Source organism: Mustela erminea, chromosome 8 (genome assembly GCF_009829155.1).
Source record: "Mustela erminea isolate mMusErm1 chromosome 8, mMusErm1.Pri, whole genome shotgun sequence".
NCBI lineage: Eukaryota > Metazoa > Chordata > Mammalia > Carnivora > Mustelidae > Mustela > Mustela erminea.
The window spans coordinates 61,895,346-61,916,050 of NC_045621.1; the positions used below are offsets into that span (position 1 = coordinate 61,895,346).

Below are 20,705 nucleotides of genomic sequence, written 5' to 3' on the forward strand. Positions count from 1 at the left end.
CAAATGCAAAGAAACTAGAATAGTCAAAACACTCTTAAAAAAATAATAAAGTTGGGCAACTTACTTATTCCACAGGATTTCAAAACGTGCTACAAAACTACAATTATCAACACAGAGTTGCATTGCCAAGAAAGGCAAGTAGGCCAATAAAATAGAGTCTAGAAAGAGACACACATACAGCATCCGTTCATTTTCAACAAGGACACCATTGCGGTTCTTTTGGGAAAGAAAGATCACAAATGGTATCAGAACAACTAGATATCTTCATGGAAAATTAAATAAGTCTAGACCTCCATGTCACTCCAAACATTACTGCAAGATAAGAATTATTTCAAGATTCACCCAAAATAAAATCTAGAAGAGCATTTAGAAGACATATAGAAATAGAGCTTCACATCCTTGGAGCAGGCAAAGATTTCTAAGTATGTAAAAATCACTAAACATAAAATAAAATGTGACAAATTATACTTCATTAAAAATTAGGAATTCTACACATTAAAATACATCATTAAGAAAATAAACAGTCATACCTCATACTGGAAGAAAATAGTTACATATGTCTAACAAAAGGCTTGTATTCATAATATATAAAGGTCTTCTACAAATCAGTAATAAAAAAAATCTACCCAATAAAATGCACAGAAACTTAAAGCATTTTACAAAAAAGACATATGACTGTCCAATAGGGACATGAAAAGATGTTCATTACTCATCAGAGAAAGAAGAACAAAACCACCGTAAGATACTATTCTACACTAGCTAGAATGCCTAGAATCAGAGACTGAAAATATCAAATGGTAAGGCTGCAGAGCCACTGGGAACTCTCATGGGCTGCGGGTGGAAATATAAACTATTACAACAATTAAAGAAACAACAACAACACATTGGGCAGTATATTTCAAACACTCATCAATTCTATAAACCCATTCCTAGGTTTCAATTTTAAAGAAGTAAAACTATACCTTTACAGAAAGACTTATACTTGGAACGTTTGGGTGGCTCAGTCGGGTAAGCAGCTGCCTTCGGCTCAGGTCGTAATCTCAGGGTTCTGGGATCCAGTTCCACACGGGCTCCCTGCCCAGAGGGGAGCCTGCTTCTCCCTCTGTCTGCTGCTTGCCCTGATTGTGCTCACTGCCTCTCTCTCTCTCTCTCTGACAAAAAGGTACCCCCTGCCCAAAAAGACTTATACTTGAATGTTTATAGCACTCTTATTCAAAGGAATTCAAAACTTGGAACACGAATGTCCGTCAGTGAAAGATGAACAAATTGTGGTATATCCATACATGGAATATTACACAGCAATGAATAGACACACAAAACTTCATGGATGGACCTCAAAAATAGTATGATAAACAAGAAATGGGTACAAAAGGATATATAATGTATGATCTCATTTATATAAAGTGGAAAAAAATCAAAATGAATTCATGCAGCTAGAAATCAGAAAGTGGTCATTTCCTGGGTTGAAAGTTTTAGCAGAAGGAGACACAAGGGCACTTTCTGGTGTGATGGAAATATTTCATATCTACTTTTCGGTGGTGGTTACAAGGATGTCTGTAAGCCAAAACTCATCAAACCAAACCCTTAAGATTTGTGCCATGTATTGTCTATTAATTACATCTTGATAAAGTTAATTTTCTAAAACAAACTAAAACGTGTTGCTGCAAGAAAACATGAATATGATATCTAACTGCAGTACAGAAATTTAAAATACTTCAACCTAATCGAGAGGCAAAAAACAGTGAGAACGTTCACAATATCATGGATTAGGTGGAAGCATGTTCACATATACTCTATGCATAGCCAAGATAGTAAGGAAAGAATGCAAATCATGTTATAGTTTACAAATCCTAGGATTTGTACTAAAGTCATTTGCATTTTTTTTAAGCTTCCTGGCATCTGAACTCTTCTCCTAAGTCTGTGAAATGTCTGTCCTCTACTGCAGAACCCCAAAGCTGGCTCCTGGCCTTCAGAGGCTTGGAGGAGAGGGCACATGAAGAGGTTCGGTCCATCTGCATCCAGCTAGAGATTGATTTGGGAGATGTTGAGAAGAGAAGCGGGCCGTGGGAATTCATTCTGGCAGCAGCAGGGGCAGCAGCTTGGAGGGTACGCTCATAGCTCCAGCAGCAGGAGGGGCATCCTGTAGCCAGTGTCGGCAGTGGGCAATGCCACCGCCAGAGGAAATCAGGTGCAAACCATTCATCTGGTGTTTGGTGACAGCGGGAGCAGAGTTCTCACCTGCTAAAGGATCACTTCAGAGCTGCATGCTCTGCTTTCTCCTGGCCATTTTTCTAGCTTTTTCTCTGGTGTTCCAGATGATTCTATAATCTATTCAATACCCTATCAAAAAATTTCCTTTTCACCAAAATCATTCAGAGTTAATTTTTATTGCTGGCGATAGGACCCTGTTGGAAAAATAATAAAAACACTCTAATATAGAATAACAACAGAAATCATGCTCCTTCCAGTTACCAGAGATTTTACAAATAAGTAGAAGTTATTTGGTCTTTAAAAACATTTTTTTAAGTTATTTCAATAATTTAACATCCTGAGTTCAATTCATGCTTCCAAAGTATTTTTCACAGTTAATGTTATGCTTTAAAAGAGGAGACATTTTCAAAAAATATCCCTGGCAAAAAAACTAGACTATTCCCACAATAATTTACACAGTGGATGACAGAGATTCTAAAGGAAAACCTTAAAGTTAAAAAAAGTTGTTAAGTAAAAACAAATACTGACATAGCTAACATTCAAGGGAGTAGTCTGTGATGTAGTACTCAAGAGATGTATTTGGGAGGATCCTGCTGTTCTCTGTGTCACTCTAAGAGTTTCGAGACATGCTAAGCATCCTTCCTTTCCTTATCAATTTTGTGAATTTATCAGCCATCAATTTACTGAATATACTTCATATTTACTCAAAATTTCCACCTACATAAACTCTCTAGTTAAAGAGTTTTGTGGAGTCACTCTTTGCTATGTGAATTAGTACTTCTATGTTTTGGTTCTGTTACTCTTATACTACAGAATTTTATAAATAAATCTGTGACTCTGTAAAACACCTTTTGAAGAAATAATACATAAACTCAGAGAATTTATTCCATTAATATTTTTTTTTACTTAAATCTGTCTTTATCGTCAAAGCAAAATCCCTTTTTTATGTTGTTCTCTCTTTTCCCCCCCATTTTTCCTGTTCAGCTTCCATTCCTGTGCTCATAGACTTTCCCCACTGCTACACATTCTGCATTTAATATAAGCATTCTTGAAAAATACAGAGTTGTTTCATGTACAATTATACTGAATTACCTAAATTTTAATGTGACATGAATATCGCTGCTTCCATTTTAGTGGAGACAAAAGACAAGTTCACACATAAAATAAGACAATCATTTTAGGTATAGTAAATTTAATAAAGGAAATGCATGGGGTAGTGCAGTAATGATTCAGTTACATTATAAAGAGTGGTCCCTTTTGAGAATGTCACTGAGCTGAAACCTTAAACATAAAAATACTGGGAGGAAGAGCATCCAAAGAAGACATAGACTCTGAAGCAAGAACAAACTTGACATCTGAGGTGAATAGAAGAGATAACTGCTCTGTCTGGAGCACAGTGAGCCAGAGAAAAAGTGATCATAGATAAGGCAGGAGAAATAGGCAAGGGATGGGTCACCTAGGGTCTTGCAGCCTAAAGCCAGGAACACGATCTTCCAAGGAAGAGCTTCCAAGGAAGCTCTAAGAACGATCTTCCAAGGAAGCTCTTGGAAGAGTACCACAGCAAGGAGGCAATGTATCTTTTATTTAAAGAACAAACTTCAGTTTCTGTGGAGGCAAAAAAAATCAGCTAATGAAATGAGAAAAAAGCAGGGGAAATTAGTTAAGAGACCATCTTGGTCCATGTGAGATATGTTGGTTTGGAGAAGAGCCTGACTGGAGATAGGAGCTTGTGGTGCGATAGAAGCCCAGGAAGGAGAGAGTTTCAAAAACTTCAAAACTGAGATTGCAGTCAATCATTTGAAATGCTGCAGAGCTTAGATATTTGAGGACAGAAAAAGGAATATTGGATTTGACAACTTGGAAGTTGTTAGAGACAGAAGATAGATTGGAGGTCATTGAAGAATGAATGGAGGGCTCTGTTTTTGTTTTTGTTTTTATTCACAATGCCAGATTCAACACTCATTTTCTTCTGGTCCCTTCCAAAATTCCATGATAATGATAATAGAGATAAAACAAAAATTCACAAATTCATAGGGAGAAAGAACAGGAGCAGCTCAATAACAACATTTTGGAGTTTGGAGTTTGAAAAACAAACTCAGTTAGTGTAAATGTCAACAGAATGAAGAAAGGTTTATTTGAAGCTAGTAGTGGAGCAAGCAGGGAAGTAATCAATCCATTTTGCACTGCAAGACCATTAAAAACATCAAGAACTGGTGGATACAGGTGCCTCTGGAAGTGAGGGAGAAAATGGAGTTGGGAGAGGAGGACTAGTTACCATTCTACCAGTCCGTTACCCAAGAAGAAATCTAGAGAGTCATTCACTGGAGAGTGTAAAACAGGAGGGTCTCTAGAACAGGGAATATCAAGCACAGTTGAGGACAGGAGTCTTCTATTGAAAGCCTCTCCTAATGGCAGTTAGGTTTATATCCTCCAGAAAAGTGACTGGAAGATTCTAGTAGTTTTGTTTCCCAGTATAAGGGGCGCATCAGGTCACCCTAAAAGACAGACCACAGTCAACAAGCCTTCCCCACACTACAGAAATTTCCAATAAGCATTCAATACTCCTCTGTTAAGCAGGCAAGAATCACCAGACATTTGAGGAATGTATCTATTGTGAAATGCAGAGAGTAAAACAGGTCAGAGGGAACAGTCCATGCAAATAGATGATAAATTAGATGCAAATAGATAAAATTTTTAAAAGTCTATCATTAATATTCCTACAAAGATGAGGGAAAAATTGCATTCATGTAGTATAACAAAATCTTATGCAAGAAGCATTCAGATATAAGAACGTGCTCATGAGAATTATAAATGGTAGAAATTTAGAAACTTAGTAGAAGGCTTAGAATAATACATCAAGAATAGCTCTTAGAAAATAGAATAGGCAAAGACATGGGATGAAGTGAGCAAAGTGACCTTCCAAATATATTAGAAGATCAATATATTAGAGGTCTGATATAATAAGACTTCCAGAAAGAAACTAAGAATAGAAAAAGATAAAATTAAGAAACATTTAGAAAATTTCTCAGAATTGAAAGGCATAAGTATGTAAGGAACACAGAAATAACGTAAATCAACGTAAGACTCACCCTGAAGTTTCAAAACAATGAGGCAAATAGAAGACCTGTAGGTTTTCAGAGAGAAAAAAATAAGATTACTAACAAAGGATCAAACGTCAAAAATGCATCGGATTTTTCAGTATGGGAATTTAGAAAAAAATGGAAACAATACTTTCAAACTATCAATTAATGATTTCCAACCAAGAAATCGATCCTCTGGCAACCTATTAAATATGAAGGTAGAATAAAGAAATGACCTATAGATTTATAACTGACAGCAGCTAGAAAAGGTGGAGGATAATATATCCATGCGGCATGGTCTTCATGGGGCATTTTTGTAGAAAGGACACACCTACTTCAAATCCTCAGTTTGAGGCACAAGAAGAACGTTAGAAAACAAAAAACAACAGCACTTAGATAGGAATAAGAAGAAGTATCCATAGATGTCCAGCTTAAGTTAAGGCAAGACAAAGAATAGAAACTTCAGAGATGAGGCTGTTGACACAAGGGAGTTTTCTGATCAAAGAGCCCCAGTAGGGGCGCCTGGATGGTTCAGTGGGTTAAAGCCTCTGCCTTCGGCTCAGGTCATGATCCCAGGGTCCTGGGATCGAGACCTACATCAGGGCCTCTGCTCAGCGGGGAGTCTACTTCCCCCTCTCTCTCTGCCTGCCTCTCTGCCTACTTGTGATCTCTGTCAAATAAATAAATTTAAAAAAAAAAAAAAAAAAAAAAGAGCCCCAGTAGAAGCAGGCAGAGTAGAAGGCAATGCACAAGGTGGGGGAGTTGACCAAACTAGGGAAATACACATGATGTGGGAATTGCCAGAGAACCGTAATGGCAACAAAGGACAACAGAGAGCACTGTTTTACGGTGATGTATAACCAAATTCACTGTGATAGTCTCAAAGAATCCCAGGCATTGGTTCTCGGAGCAGTCTTTCTACTCAAAGTGCGGTTTCATGACCAGCAGCCTTGGCCTCATCTAAGAGCTTATTAGAAACACAGAATTAAAAAAAAAAAAAAAAAAAGAGAGATAAAAGAAGTACAGAATCCTAGGTTCTACCCAGATGTAATGAATCAGAATCTGCATTTTAATAAGACCAGTGTGCACAATAAAGTTTGAGAAGCATTTCTCTAGCTATTTACCTCTAAAATACAAGGCACTGTTTTTTCTCTTCTCGTTCCTGGCAATGGACTCATTGTAGGCTGAAGGTGTTTCTTTCCAAAATATTGTTGTCAGTCATTACTAGACTGCAAACTTTTTTTTTAAAGATTTTATTTATTTATATGACAGACAGAAATCACAAGTAGGCAGAGAGGCAGGCAGAGAGAGAGGGGAGGAAGCAGGCTCCCCGCCGAGCAGAGATACCGATGTGGGGCTTGATCCCAGGACCCTGGGATCATGACCTGAGCTGAAGGCAGAGGCTTTAACACACTGAGCCACCTAGGTGCCCCTAGACTGTAAACTTCTTAAAGATAAGGACCATTTTGTGTATCATTAGTCTCTGATGCCTACTACAGTCATGAAAACACCAATGATGTTTCCTAAATATTGCTGAATATTGAACAGCAATAGTGACTACATGCATGCAGAAAAAGCTCCCCTCCAATGCAGTCAGACTGATAAATAATAATTTGAAAAATATAGTTAAAATAGAAAGCCATAAGAAGACGATATATATCAAATACTTTCAACTTAAAGCACATTCATTCCTACACTTGTATGTATACTGATTTCTTCACAAACATTCTATTGAAAGGCCAAGGCCTTTTGAGTATGAATCAGTTTATGAGAATTATATGCAACTTCTTTCCTGCACCAACCACAGTAAAAATGCATTGTCTGAAGATCCTTTGTTTTGCTTTTTTAAAAAGTAAATTGGAAGCAATTTGAGTGCAGAATCTTCTGAGATATGTTTTCTCTTTTAAAGTTCTCATCCACACATAACTGAGCATTTTTAAAAAAATAATTGACATCTGTTGTTGTCCCAAAGCATCCAACCTTGTTTTCTCGGAAATAGCAACTCCTTGTATTTTTGCATTTATATTTTGATGGCTTATGTAGTATTTAATTAAATTGTCTAACAGGAAGGCCAATTACCTGGCAATATAGGCACTTAATAGTTCGTCATTATTGGTTGTAAGAATAGGCCATTTTAGTATATTGCTTATTTTCTCTTGCGGCTAGTCACATCCAGTTCTAAGTGAGCCCACCCATCAGGTTAACCCTAGCAGGTTTGGCAGTTAGCTTACCAATCTAGAGTTCTCAGGACTGAGTCCTCTGGAATGAAGGCAACATGTCAGGTCTTGTGAAGCAATTAGACCATTTGCTACAGTCCCTTGAAATTGAGCAAGGGCTCCACAATTTCACACTTGCGTGTATTCAGATCTCTCAGGTAGATGGCAACTAGACTCCATAAACAGATTCCTTTTAGCATTTTACAAAATTCAGACTTAAAAGATACTACCTCTATCCAGAAGGGTAAATCCCTAATGAAATGAGTTATGTGACACTTGAACTGAGGCTCCTAAATCAGGTAAGAAGGACCCTACCTTGATGCATTTAATACTGCTATAATAAAACCAACTAATCTAAATAGGTTTGGGGTTGAATCTTCACATGATAATGCATGCCTAATACATAGGCGGCACTCGAATTTTTTTTTTAAATTTTATTTATTTGACAGACAGAGATCACAAGTAGGTAGAGAGGCAGGCAGAGAGAGAGGAGGAAGCAGGCTCCCTGTTGAGCAGAAAGCCCGATGTGGGGCTCGATCCCAGGACTCTGGGATCATGACCCGAGCCGAAGGCAGTGGCTTTAACCCACTGAGCCACCCAGGTGCCCCTCGAATTTTTTAAAATATGATTTTAATTTACAAAATATCTTTGAGGATTTGTTTTGTGAGATATAATGAACCCTAAGAGCAGTATTTGGTCCTGGATGTTTACTCTGGAGTAACAAATTGAGAAACAGAAATTGTGCATGTGAGTGGGCACCAGTGTATATTTCACAATACATATTAGTATTTAGCTATAGTAATAAAAATATCTTATTGAAGAAATATCACATACGAATAAGCCATCATGTCATGAAATTAAATCATAATGTTACTACGCTATTTCAAAAAAAAATTTTAGAGATTTTATTTGAGAGAGCGAGGGAGCCCACAAGTGTTGGGGAGGGACTGGAGAAAGGGAGAAGCAGATTCCCCACTGAGCAGGGAGCCCGACGTGGGGCTGGATCTCAGGACCCTGAGCCAAAGGCAGATGATTAACCAACTGAGCCACCCAGGCGACCCTATGCTACTTCAAAATCATTTGTCTCTCTGCTCCATAAGATCTAAGCTCAAAGACAATATAAGACTCATTCTGCCTACCCTAACTTTGGCACGTTAGACATATAATAAATATTAGTTGAATTGAAATATTGGCACTATAATAAATTAAAGAATGCAGGTCTTTTTTTTAAAGATCTCATTTATTTATTTGAGAGAGAGAGAGAGAGGGAACGCAAGTGAGTTGGGAAGGAGCCAAGGGGAAGGGAGGAGGGGAAAAAAATCTTCAGCAGACTCTGCACTGAGTGCAGAACCTGACACTGGAAGTTAGTGCTGCTCAACCTCAGAACCAGAGATCATGACCCCAAGATTGTGACCAGAACAGAAACCGAGTCAGTCGCCTAACCAACTAAGCCACCCAGGTGCCACAAGTCCCCAAGAATGCAGGTCTTTTGATGCAAGTTCAAAGTTACAAACAATGAGGTGATAGGGCCAATGATTTAAAAATATTTTCTTTTGTACAACTGAGGATCAGCAACATTTAAAATATGAAGCCAATCATACTTTAGTTCTTAAATAAGAATACAAGAGATCTCTATATAAAATGGACCCAAAAGAAAAGTGTTAAATCTATGTAGGCATCACATTTTTAAAAAATTACTCCATCAGATGCTCAAGGAATATCAGAAGTTGGTAAAAAATTTTCAAAATATCTAACACACAAAATCTTCTCCATTCCCTATCTTTTATGCCATCATCCCGAAATAGTTGAATATTCCTTAAAAAATATCTGATGGCTCTAGGGTAGGTACTTAAATTAAGTATACAAAATTCATGTCCATTTAATAGGAATTATATATTTTGTCCAAAAGAGGAAAGAAATTGAAATAAAAAAGTTACAATAGTGATAAGGATTCATTTTATTGTGTTTTCCACATAGAAGCTTTTTTTTGATGAAAAAAATTCTTTACAAAGATGATCTAAATTGAATCAGTAACAAACAAAATTTAGCTTTTAAATGAGTCAAGTATTCTGCATTTGAAATTCAATTCCACAAACATTCAAGATTAGCAGAAAGGAAAAAGACATCTTTTCAACAGATAGTTCTTTATAGTTTTTCTTTTAATTGCTTTGGGAAAACACACCGTATAGTTATTTAAGAAATATATTTTAAGCAAGATTTAAGTGCTTTAAGTCAAGTGGATTCAGACTAAAAAATATTTTAAAATTTGCCAAGATACTGAAGTGTTAAAAATATTCTTATTCATTTAATTTCGTGTTTAAGGAAACCTATGACAAATAAGAAAACAAAAGGCAAAAAAGTTTACCTGCATTTTTATATAATAAATTCTAGATCTATAAAAATTTCCTGGTTTATACACAAAGGCCAATGCTTGACCTTCATTGATCCATTTCTATGTAGTTAAAAAAATACAGTATCAAATCTTTCTCCCTCCCCCCAAAAAACTAGAAGAAATATTTTAAAGTGTGAGTGTGTGAATGTAGCTATGCATATCTTTAAGTGTACAAAACACACAAATATCACTTTACTTAGAAAATTATTTTCATCATACTGTAAACATCTCTTCCCCTACATCTGGACATTTCAAAATAGTCTTTGGTATTATTAGTTATTGTGCTTTGAAACGGAAACTTAAAAGATTTCTGTAGCAATGCTACATAGACATTTTAAGACATAAATAAGAAAAATGCACTTGGAATAAGTTACAATTAGCTGCTTTTGCATAATTTTCAAAAACTACAGTGTATGCCTAGTCACAGTTTTATGAGAAAGAATATCTCCTTTTTCAACTCCTTAATTTTAAGGAACACTTAATCATTTTGGCTAAAAATCCATTTTTGGAGTGGATCTGATGGATTGCATGACACCAAGCTTGGATGCTCTCCATTTGCTGAAAGGCACATTTTAAAGAATGGATTATATAGAAGTTGATCCTAGAAAAAAAAAAAACCACAACAGACATTAAATTTCAAGACTCCTAGTTAACTGATAAATATGAAAACTACATCATAGTCTCATTGACGCTAAAGGACACTCACAACCAAATGTACACAGCTCTTAACTTTTAATCTTTCTCAGATCAACCTTGTCTGATAAAATCTTTCTGGTTTCTGGTGTAAACCGTATCATTTATGCCACTACTGTTCATTTCACAGGAGGTATTAGATAAATAAAGAGATGTATAGAGAGTAAGGTCTGAATCAAGTTTTCAAATAAGAACCATTCCATTGTTATATCCATAAGTGACAAACCCTTCAAAAAATGATGTTATAAAAATCGGTCTTTTAGTATTTTAGTAGGGTACAAGACAGTTTTCAGGTAAGGACTGCTATGTTCCAGCTAAGCTTTAATACATATATTTAAAAACAGCAAAGTTTTTTTATGTATTCTCTCAATTCTAAATTCATTAAAAAAAAGCACAAAAACAGGAGAAATGAGTCACTTTAGGGACGAAAAAGATAATGATCTTTTTTTTCTTGGCCATGATTAAAAAAAAAAAAAGCAACTGTTGCCAGAAGCATTGTAAGAAACTCTAAAAAGACAAACATGAGCAACTATTATTAATAATTCACAAAAGTGTTGACGGTATAAATCATGCTTTCATTAAGCAACTTGTTCCTACGAGTATTTAATTCATAGAAACATTCTCTCATCACATTGGTAGACAGACACAATAACAAAGTTAACAAAGAAATACTGACGGATCACATTACTATGCTATGGTTCATGCATTTTCCCAGATAAGCAACTTGAGCTAATCAAAATAATTATGGGAAGGGGTAAATTAATTGCACTGAGGTACCTTCTGGATCTCCCATATCTGTTCTCCGCTGGCCACTGTCCTGTGACCTTTGTAGGCACACGCTCTCAGCTGAACAAGACCTTGAGCAGCATGAAGACATAATTCCCTCTGGATGTTATGCCGAATTTCATGTTGAGCCGAGTATTCAAAATACTGTGAAAAGAAGAATGTTGTCACTGACCTGTATCCTCAGCTGCAAAATAATGGTCCAATAATAATAATAATTTTAAAAAATCAGCAACTTGCTGAATAATGAAGTCCTGTGTACGCAACAAAATAATACAATAAAAATAGGTGTTAGAAATATGAGGTTTTTTTTTTTTTAAGATTTTATTTATTTATCAGAGAGAGAGAGGGAGAGAGCGAGCACAGGCAGACAGAATGGCAGGCAGAGGCAGAATGGCAAGCAGAGGCAGAGGGAGAAGCAGGCTCCCCGCTGAGCAAGGAGCCCGATGTGGGACTCGATCCCAGGACGCTGGGATCATGACCTGAGCCGAAGGCAGCTGCTTAACCAACTGAGCCACCCAGGCGTCCCAGAAATATGAGTTTTATGACAGAAGATGCTATAACCCCTTCCCAGCCTATCCCCAGCAGGTAGTTACATAACAAGGTACCGTCTCCCTATCATGTCAGAAACGGGAAGTAAGTCAGGTGGAATGGAGGTTAGCTAGGACAGGTGTGCCACAGAAAGGATCTGGAAACTTCTAGTAAGCACATTAACGGCCTCTTCCTCTCCACAAGTGTTCCTTCTCTCCTATTAATCTCAATTAATGGCATTTTCACTTACACTAGGAACAATTAGATGAGGTAATCTCCATGTCTCAGTTTCCTTCCCTGTAAAATGGGTGATTTTATAGTTTTCCTGCCCCACAGGGTTATGAGGCTAAGAGGGCTAATCTATGTAGAACACTCAGAACAATAACTGGTACATGGTAAGCTTTTTATTCATCTTAGCTGCTATTACTAGCATTAAAGTTTCTCTCTCCCTGTATGTCCAATTTATTAATCAGCCCTTTAGCTCTACTGAATTTCCCTCTCAGATGTCACCATCGCACTTTGCTTTGTATCTCACTTCTCTTATTCCAGCACTCAGAATCTCCACTGTAATACTTCCAGCTACCTGCAATTTCTGCATTTTCACTCTGCTGCCAGTTGGTCTTTCATAACACTGATTTGATGCCCTACCTCCCTTCCTCGAGTGAGTCACTACTGCTGCTAAGAGGAAGTTCACAATCCTTAACAAGTACATGAACTCCTCAGTTTTCAATCTTACATCAACCACTGCCTGAACTGTACACCATGTTCTTCTCACACAATTTTACCAATGTAGAGTATATGCATCCATAAGTCTAAGACTGCTTTACTGTGCTCCGCCTGGAATATCCTTCTGGATTCTTCTCTGCCTAGCTAATTCCTTTTTTATCCTTGCAAAGCCAATTGAAATGTTACTTTGCTTCTTTAATTTCCCTGAGGTTGTCCTACTGAACTAAATCACCCCCTTTTCAGGCTTCCGATAGTACATCAGAAATAACTTTCATAGCATTCTATTGGAATTGTGTGTGTAGCTAGCTGGCTTCACCATAGACCAAAGTCAGGCAGCATATCTAGTAATAACATCCCTCACAAATCAAATACTCCATAATGTTGACATTCCAAAGATAAAATAAGTGAACATAATGGATGTTCAATAATGAAGTAATTAGTCTTAGCACTAATATTTATTGAGCCCTTCTTATGTGCTAAGCAGGGTTTTTTCTAAACCCTTTATGTGTATTAGAGTAGGCACTCCACAAACATTAGCTGAATTAATCTTGAGTTCCCCTGGTCTTGGCCTCATGCTTAATTTAGCTTCTTCCACAAATATATACATCATTTTTATAACTGATAGTTCTTCAGATGAAGACACTGAATGAAAATGAGTGTAGATCATGAAAACAGCATTTTAGCTATCCTTCTTGAAGAGAGATAAATCTTAGGATCTCAAAGATGGTAGGAAAGTCTGTCCAATATTTTACCTCACATACATCATTTTAAAAAAAAATCATTAAAAGGCAAGTTATAAGGAATAGAAAATAGTAGAAGATACTTTAGCAACCAAAAAGAATATGCAATTAGCTACCTGGGAACACTGGAGAAACATAACCTAGAACCAGGACAAATACCCTGGAATAAGAAGCACAGGAACAAAGCTCAGTGTTACAAAGCCATAATGACTTACACGGCACTGTACCAGTACATTGATCAATATAGCCACATTATCAACATATTTACTTTTAGTTGGCATATACAAATACTGTTACAATGGAGTTTTATGTTATACAAAGATCATTATCTGGTCAAAACAGTAAAAGGGCACATAAAGAAATGGTCAGGTTAGATGATATCTCAAAATGCTTAGCACTCAAGGAACTAAAATTTGCAAAGCAGTTTAAATGCAGTGCTTGACTGAAAAAAAATTAAAGGAAATAAACTAAAATAAAATCGATGGCTATATTACAGTGCTAGAAATCAGAGTCATTTTCTTAAAATATAAACTGGGAAATAGTATCCTCCTGCTCAAAACCCTCATGGCTTCTGTCAAACTGAGAATGAAATCCAAGTTCCTAGGGAAGGCTTGCAAAGCCTTCTATGACCAGGCTTCTTATTGATGTCTCTGACCTTGTTTCCCACCCTGTCTGCCCAGACCACTCTGCTGCAGCCACACACTGGCTTTCTGACTGCTCCACTGACCCACCCCTAGTTTCTAGCCTTGCACCCCCTCTGCCAGGATGCTCCCCTCCTGGAACACGGCTCCTCTCCAACTCCTTTAGGCCTCTGTTCCAAAGTTGCCTTCTCAGAGAGGTCCTCCTGAACCTCCAAAAACAAACCCCTCTCCCACTCCCCAGGTTCACATCATCCACCTATCATGCTTCATTTTTCTTTATGTCCAAAATTACTCTTTTTCCCCTTCTCCTTGAAAAACACAAGCTCCACAAGGCAGAGATTTTTCCCTTTTCACTACTGTAGCAGTGCAAGTGACATTATAGACATTATAGACAAATATTTATTGAAAGAATATATCAACTACTTCTCCATTCCCAATGGAGTTTTTTTAAAAAGACAGCTATGTTGTATTTAACATTTACAAGTTTTTAAAAAAAATATTTATTTACTTATTTGAGAGAGAGAGAGAGAGAGAGATCACAAGCAGGCAGAGAGGCAGGCAGAGAGAGGAGGAAGCAGGCACCCCGCTGAGCAGAGAGCCTGATGTGGGCCTCGATCCCAGGACCCTGGGATCACAACCTGAGCCAGAGGCAGAGGCTTAACCCACTGAGCCACCCAGGTGCTCCTATATATACATATTTTAAATTTTCCTATATATACACACATATACACATGTGTAGATAGATATGTATCTAGATATATAGATACATATGCTTGTGTGGGTGTCTGTGTATGTGTATCTCCATCCCATTTCAGAATTACAGCTTAATCATCCGGCAATGGATCCTGTTCACTAGCTATGGCTTCTGGGCATCTGTGCCACCTACCCTTGGTCGACTGGTTCATTTGGATGAGTAGGGATTGGAACTAAATTTAGCTGAGGCTAATGAGTAGGAGGAAACATGGAAGAGGATAGACCAGGAGGTAAATGGACTCTTCTTAAAACTGACATCACTAAAGTTCCATCCTACTAAAACAGGAGTTTTTAATATTTAATATTGTCAAAATCATTAGTATTTATTATTGTAAAAATCCTCCATACACATCTTGGACTCCCTCCCCGAATACCTGCAATTCACAGAAAAAAAAAAAAAAAAGACATACCAGCTCCTTTCCTTTGTAACCCCCTCTTCATACTCTTCTCATCCTGTTCTCATTCCAACCAGCTACCTCACTAACTCCTAGGCATCTTCCAAAAAATGTTTTCAAATGTCTGCTTTCCAAGGAAAATGTATGGGCGCCCAGTCTAATTCATTCAGATGCCCTCCTTCATAATCTTGAAGCGCTCTGAAGGCTTTATTCCAGACCTTCCCATGCTGACTGTGACCACTGGCTTTGAAATGTAGATTTCCTGAAGGAGTTAGAATCTAAGTTGCTTGAATCCAGCAGAATATCCGTCTGGCACGCAGGGGTTACTGGGTGAATTTGTTGAATGAACAAATGAGACGGTCCTATCTTTCCAGGAGAAAACTTGTAAAAGGCAAGGCAAGGAAGCTAAAAACTAGAAATGTTATCTTTGTAAGTTCTGTACCCATGGCAGGCCAAATACTCACATGTGACATTTGAGCAGGTATACCAGTGAAGGGTAATCAAGAACATGCCCTTATTCAACAACATACTGAAACAATATCATGACCCACAAAGATAACTTCTAATACTACTCTTTTGGTATTTACACTGAATACAATTTGCTACTGAATGCATTTAAGTAAATAAAGCCTTTACGTATAGTTTTGCAAAATCACCTTGCCAGTAGTCCCCCCAACATCAAAGATCCACATAGAAGATCCTGTTTTTAAATGTCAAATGGCTTTATCCTATTATTTTTTCATTTGCCTTTCTACTGAGTAAGTGAGCCACTTCAAATTGTTTTCAGAACCAGAATGAGAGTCAAAATCAAGCACTCAGCAACTTTAATATTAATTGCCAAACTTAACCTAAAACATTTTAAACACCCATTTACCCGAATACAAAGGTGATCTGGGACTTCTGACAACCTACTCCTGTTTGTGTCAGTGAGAAAGGGAGGACTTCGAGTGCAGGGCTCACCTGGTTTCCCCCGAGTCCATGACACGTGTACAAAATTAATGGTTTGCCTCCTTGATTATTTTCTCCAACATCCAGACACAGAGGCTGACCAACGCTTTTAATCTAAAGGAAAATTTTCAAGTTATTAAAAAAAATGTAATCTATGTGGTTGATATATATTTTTTTCAATTCATCTCAGGAAGCAGTATTAATAAATAGTACATGTAAAATCTCAAAAGCCATAAACCAGAAAATATGTCGGAAATTTTCCCTGGACCACATAAATGTTTGTGGCAAAGGCATATATACCAAGCAAAAAGGAGCCAGAAAATACTCACATATCCAGATATAACAGGATTAAGGTCTGGCACATATGCTTCTGGATAAATAGTGTTCAGGTACCATGTAAAATTTTTACATTGAAGGCGGTGCTTTATTTCAAATCTCTTTGAAAGATCACCAAATGATTTCTGGAGAAAGATGAGAAGTAAAACAAATGCTTAATCAGAACAGCACTAGTAAAAGAGTTCAAATGTTTTGTATTTATATTTGGGCCAGTAAAGAATTCTGGCCAAAATGCAAGATGCACTTTAACTGAATTCACTGTTTATTCAGGCAATAAGTATGCCTCCCTGCTTGTTTCTTCCTTGAAAGAGAACCAAGTTACCTGCGCGGGTGATGACATAATGCTGTTTTATTCTTTCTTTGTGCTACCAAACCTCCCTCACTGGGGCAAAGATCTCTAGAGAAATGGTATGGGAGAATCCAAAATTGATTCTAATTTTATACCCAAGAATGATCTGTGAAGTGAGGTGTGAGGAAGAAGGTATAAAGAAACAGTTGCTATGGCACCTGGGTGGCTCAGTCAGCTAAGCATGACTCTTTTTTTTTTTTTTTAAAGATTTTATTTACTTATTTGACAGAGAGAGAGAGATATAACAAATAGGCAGAGAGGCAGGCAGAGAGAGAGGGGGAAGCAGGCTTCTGGCTAAGCAGAGAGTCTGATGCGTGACTCGATCCCAGGACCCTGAGATCATGACCTGAGCTGAAGGCAGAGGCTTAACCCACTGAGCCACCAAGGCACCCCTAAGCATGACTCTTGATTTTAGCTCAGGTCATGATCTCAGGGTCAGGGGATCAAGCTCCACCTTGGGACTGAAGCTGGCAGAGAAAATATTTACCTTAATTGAAATGATGAGCTTAAGTATTTAAACTACTTACACATTTTATATATATTCTCCCTCTTCCTCTGTCCCTGGCCTCCCCCACTCTCTCTTTTTCTCAAAAAAGTTAAATAAAGAAATAAAAAGATGGTTGCCAATACAGTCTAATTTATATCTTTTCTCTAGTCAAGACTACAAAAGACAACACAGTTGGGCATAAGTTTTTTCTAGTTTTAAGAGTGTCACTTACACCTTAACAATAACAATGTATTAGCAGAAAAAGGCAAGTTTTTAATCAATTGCATTTTATTTTCCTTTATTTTATTTTTTAAAAAACATTTTATTTATTTATTTGATAGAGAGAGATCACAGGTAGGCAGAGAGGCAGGCAGAGAGAGAGAGGGAGAAGCAGGCTCCCCGTTGAGCAAAGAGCCCGATGTGGGGCTCAATCCCAGGACTCTGGGATCATGACCCGAGCCGAAGGCAGAGGCTTCAACCCACTGAACCACCCAGGCGCCCCATTTTCCTTTATTTTAAAAAGACTAAGAAAAAAATTTTTTTAGAGAACACTATTAAACTGAAAAGGTATTGGGTCCATAGGTAAAATTTTTTTTTTTCATAGGTAAAATTTTAAAGAAAAACTATATTTGGTACCTAAATATAAGAAAAGTTTAAACACTCGAGCTCACTATTTCAGTTAAGGTAAATATTTTCTCTGCCAACACCAATGTCTTGAATCCAGGGGTTTTAGCAAAAAGTGTAAAACTCCAAAGGACTTCTGGCTAACTTACGTATTTTGTAACAAGATCTGTTTGCCCTGTGATAAAAACAAGGGTTTACTGGCTTGCTTGCCCCTTTGTGGGTGACAAGGGAGTATAAGGTGCAGTCCGCACACACCTGCCTGCGCAGCCCCGAACCCGTGTGCAATACACAGTCTGCCCAATTTGTTCTGGTGGCCTTAGATAAAAAAGATATCGAGCTAATCCACTAGCGCTCCAACTTTGCATCTTACTAACATGTTGCAGGGAGATACTGGAGACCAAAGAAAAGCTGAAAAGAGGTAACCAAACCATTTGTTGTAACAGTCAAAATGTTGTCCCCCTTTAATCTCAATATATACCCCCTGCAAATCAGCACTTTTCTTCCAAAGGGTTGGGGTCATATTCACTGAGGCACACTCCTAAAATGTCTAGTTCATTTACCACAACCAGTACTGAACCTGTTGGACCTCAGGGCCAGTGTATTAAGCATCACAATTCTACAGAGCTTTTATCCATGACAGGTCAGTAACAACAGTGCCATTCATTTGTGAACACTTACTTCTTTATTTCATAACTACTCTGGGAGACATGCAAGTATGTTGTCTCTCAAGATGGAGAAGCAGAGAGAAGACGGTCGGCTGAGCATATACCCCATGCCGGGCCAACCTCTCAACCAGTGTTATCTCATTCTACGTCTCAAAGGGGCTTTGCCAGGGTAACCCCTTCCAGCAAGCAGTGGAACTAGAACTTGGGTGGGGGGCAAGCGCTTGGGGCACCTGGGTGGCTCAGTCGATTAAGTGTCTGTCTTTGGCTCAGGTCATGATTGCGGGGGTCTGGGAATCAAGCACTGCATTGGGCTCCCTGCCAGCAGCAAGTCTGCTTCCCCTTCTGCCTCTGCCTCTCCCCTCTGCTCATGCTCATGCTCTCTCTCTCAAATAAATAAATAAAATCTTTAAAAAAAATTTTTTTTTTAAATGGCTTGGTATTCCTGGTTTATTCTCCTGCCACATTCTGACACTGTCTCCATCCCCAGTTCAAAAAGCCACTTAGCACCTTCCTTTGGGTGTTAATCACATCACCTCAAACCAGTTACAACTGGTTCCACTGAATCTTACTTTTCTTTCAGGAATATCCTGAACCAAGGCAGTTACAAAAACTAAGTAGCTTCCATATTTAAAGAGTAACATCAAGTGGAATGCCTAAATATTTAAAAAAGCCATTTACTTCATTTTTTCCTTAAAAAGAGAAAAAACTGGCATCAATAAGTTATATATTTTGAGTTTAAAAACCAACTTCAGAAATAATTTTTTACAATGTTTTATACTTGAACTGACTCAAGTAAGTAAAAGAATATGAGAACTTGGCATGGATTTTTATCATGATTTAATTATTTAGCTCCAACTTACTTGTTTAACAATTTTTGCTGCATCTGTGTTTCTCCTATAAAATATTTCCTTGTATTCATCCATCCAGACTTCTGCAAGGCGAACTTGGTTGCGAGCAATCACCTGAGTGCCTTTTGGAAAGGTATGAGGGCTTTTGCTGCGAAAAACATGTCCAACAACAGAGCAAGGCATAATCTCCAACTGCCCACCACATTGCCATACCTGATAATTAATGATATTTGTTTAATTTACAGTATATTTACAAAACCAAGTGTTTCTTTTAAATTCATCTTTAAGGTACTAATAAAAATAAAATATAGAAAAGAAATGTATTAAAACTACAAATAGTCTCTGTTCCTGGCCAGTTCAACTTAAATTCTTAAATATTAAAAAAAAAATTTATGAACTGGTACAAAAACTAAATACAACAAGGACATATTTTCAGAAAGTAATTTAACAAAATAGTGATTTTGAATCCTTCATAAAAACCAAATCCCACATTTCTTTTTTTGCAAACAATTATGCCAGCTCTCTAATGTATACCAAAGACCAAAGGCTCTTTTGTATTTTGACTTCTATCTTCTTATATAAGATACATGGCCAGTTCACTTGAAACAAAGATTCTCTCTTGTATGGCAGGAACTAGCAGTCTCGGAGTAAGTGGACCCAAACTACATTTACCCTTGCATGTTCAATTTTGTAATTAAGAAAATAATTCCAGATAGTATCCAAGTACAATCTTGTGAAGTAGTTGGTCATTGTTTAAAAATACTCATACCTATTTAGAGATAGTGGGTCAAAAAACTTATCTGGGAAATTATTAAATCAATACCTACTCACTTAAATACCATGGCAATCAGTTCTGCCATAGTCACTAAGCAAAAAACCTAAAATGAAGACATGTTTAATAGTCTGTGCTAGTATTAGGGCAAGAGGTCATATTCTCTCTTTTTTAAAACAAATCAGAAAACTCAGTGGTATTTTTAATTCAACAAGTTGTGCCTGAAATCTAACATGTGTTAGGGGTTGGGAAGGCTTAAGTGAATAAAGAAAGGCCCTTGCCTTGAGCAGCTCAAATTTGGCTAACTAAGCTCATCATTGCCATTCTGTGTTGGAGCCAGAGCTAAAACTTAAATCTTCTAGTCCTAGCTCAGTTCTTTTCCTACGACATTCCAGTCTAATAGATGAAAAATGAATGATAGAGTCATTGCAGAAAATGAACTCATGAAATCAAGTAAGTATATTGGAGACCATCCAAAGTTTTTGTTTTGTTTCTCATATTAACTTTTAATACGC

The 20,705-nt window shown here is 37.4% G+C and overlaps 1 protein-coding gene across 4 annotated transcripts in view; it reads right to left on the reverse strand.

The window, feature by feature from the left end:
• Positions 1-10,348: 10,348 nt before the first annotated feature.
• GALNT3 (polypeptide N-acetylgalactosaminyltransferase 3) overlaps positions 10,349-20,705 on the reverse strand; it is a 45,922-nt gene continuing 35,565 nt past the window's right edge. For all 4 annotated transcript variants that reach the window (XM_032355828.1, XM_032355826.1, XM_032355825.1 and 1 more), the window contains 5 exons: positions 19,431-19,631; positions 16,439-16,570; positions 16,122-16,223; positions 11,370-11,522; positions 10,349-10,500 (listed from right to left, as the gene is read on the reverse strand). In XM_032355828.1, the coding sequence (XP_032211719.1) occupies positions 10,378-10,500; positions 11,370-11,522; positions 16,122-16,223; positions 16,439-16,570; positions 19,431-19,631 (711 nt within the window). In that variant the 3' untranslated portion in view covers positions 10,349-10,377. The remainder of the gene's footprint in view (positions 10,501-11,369; positions 11,523-16,121; positions 16,224-16,438; positions 16,571-19,430; positions 19,632-20,705) is intronic.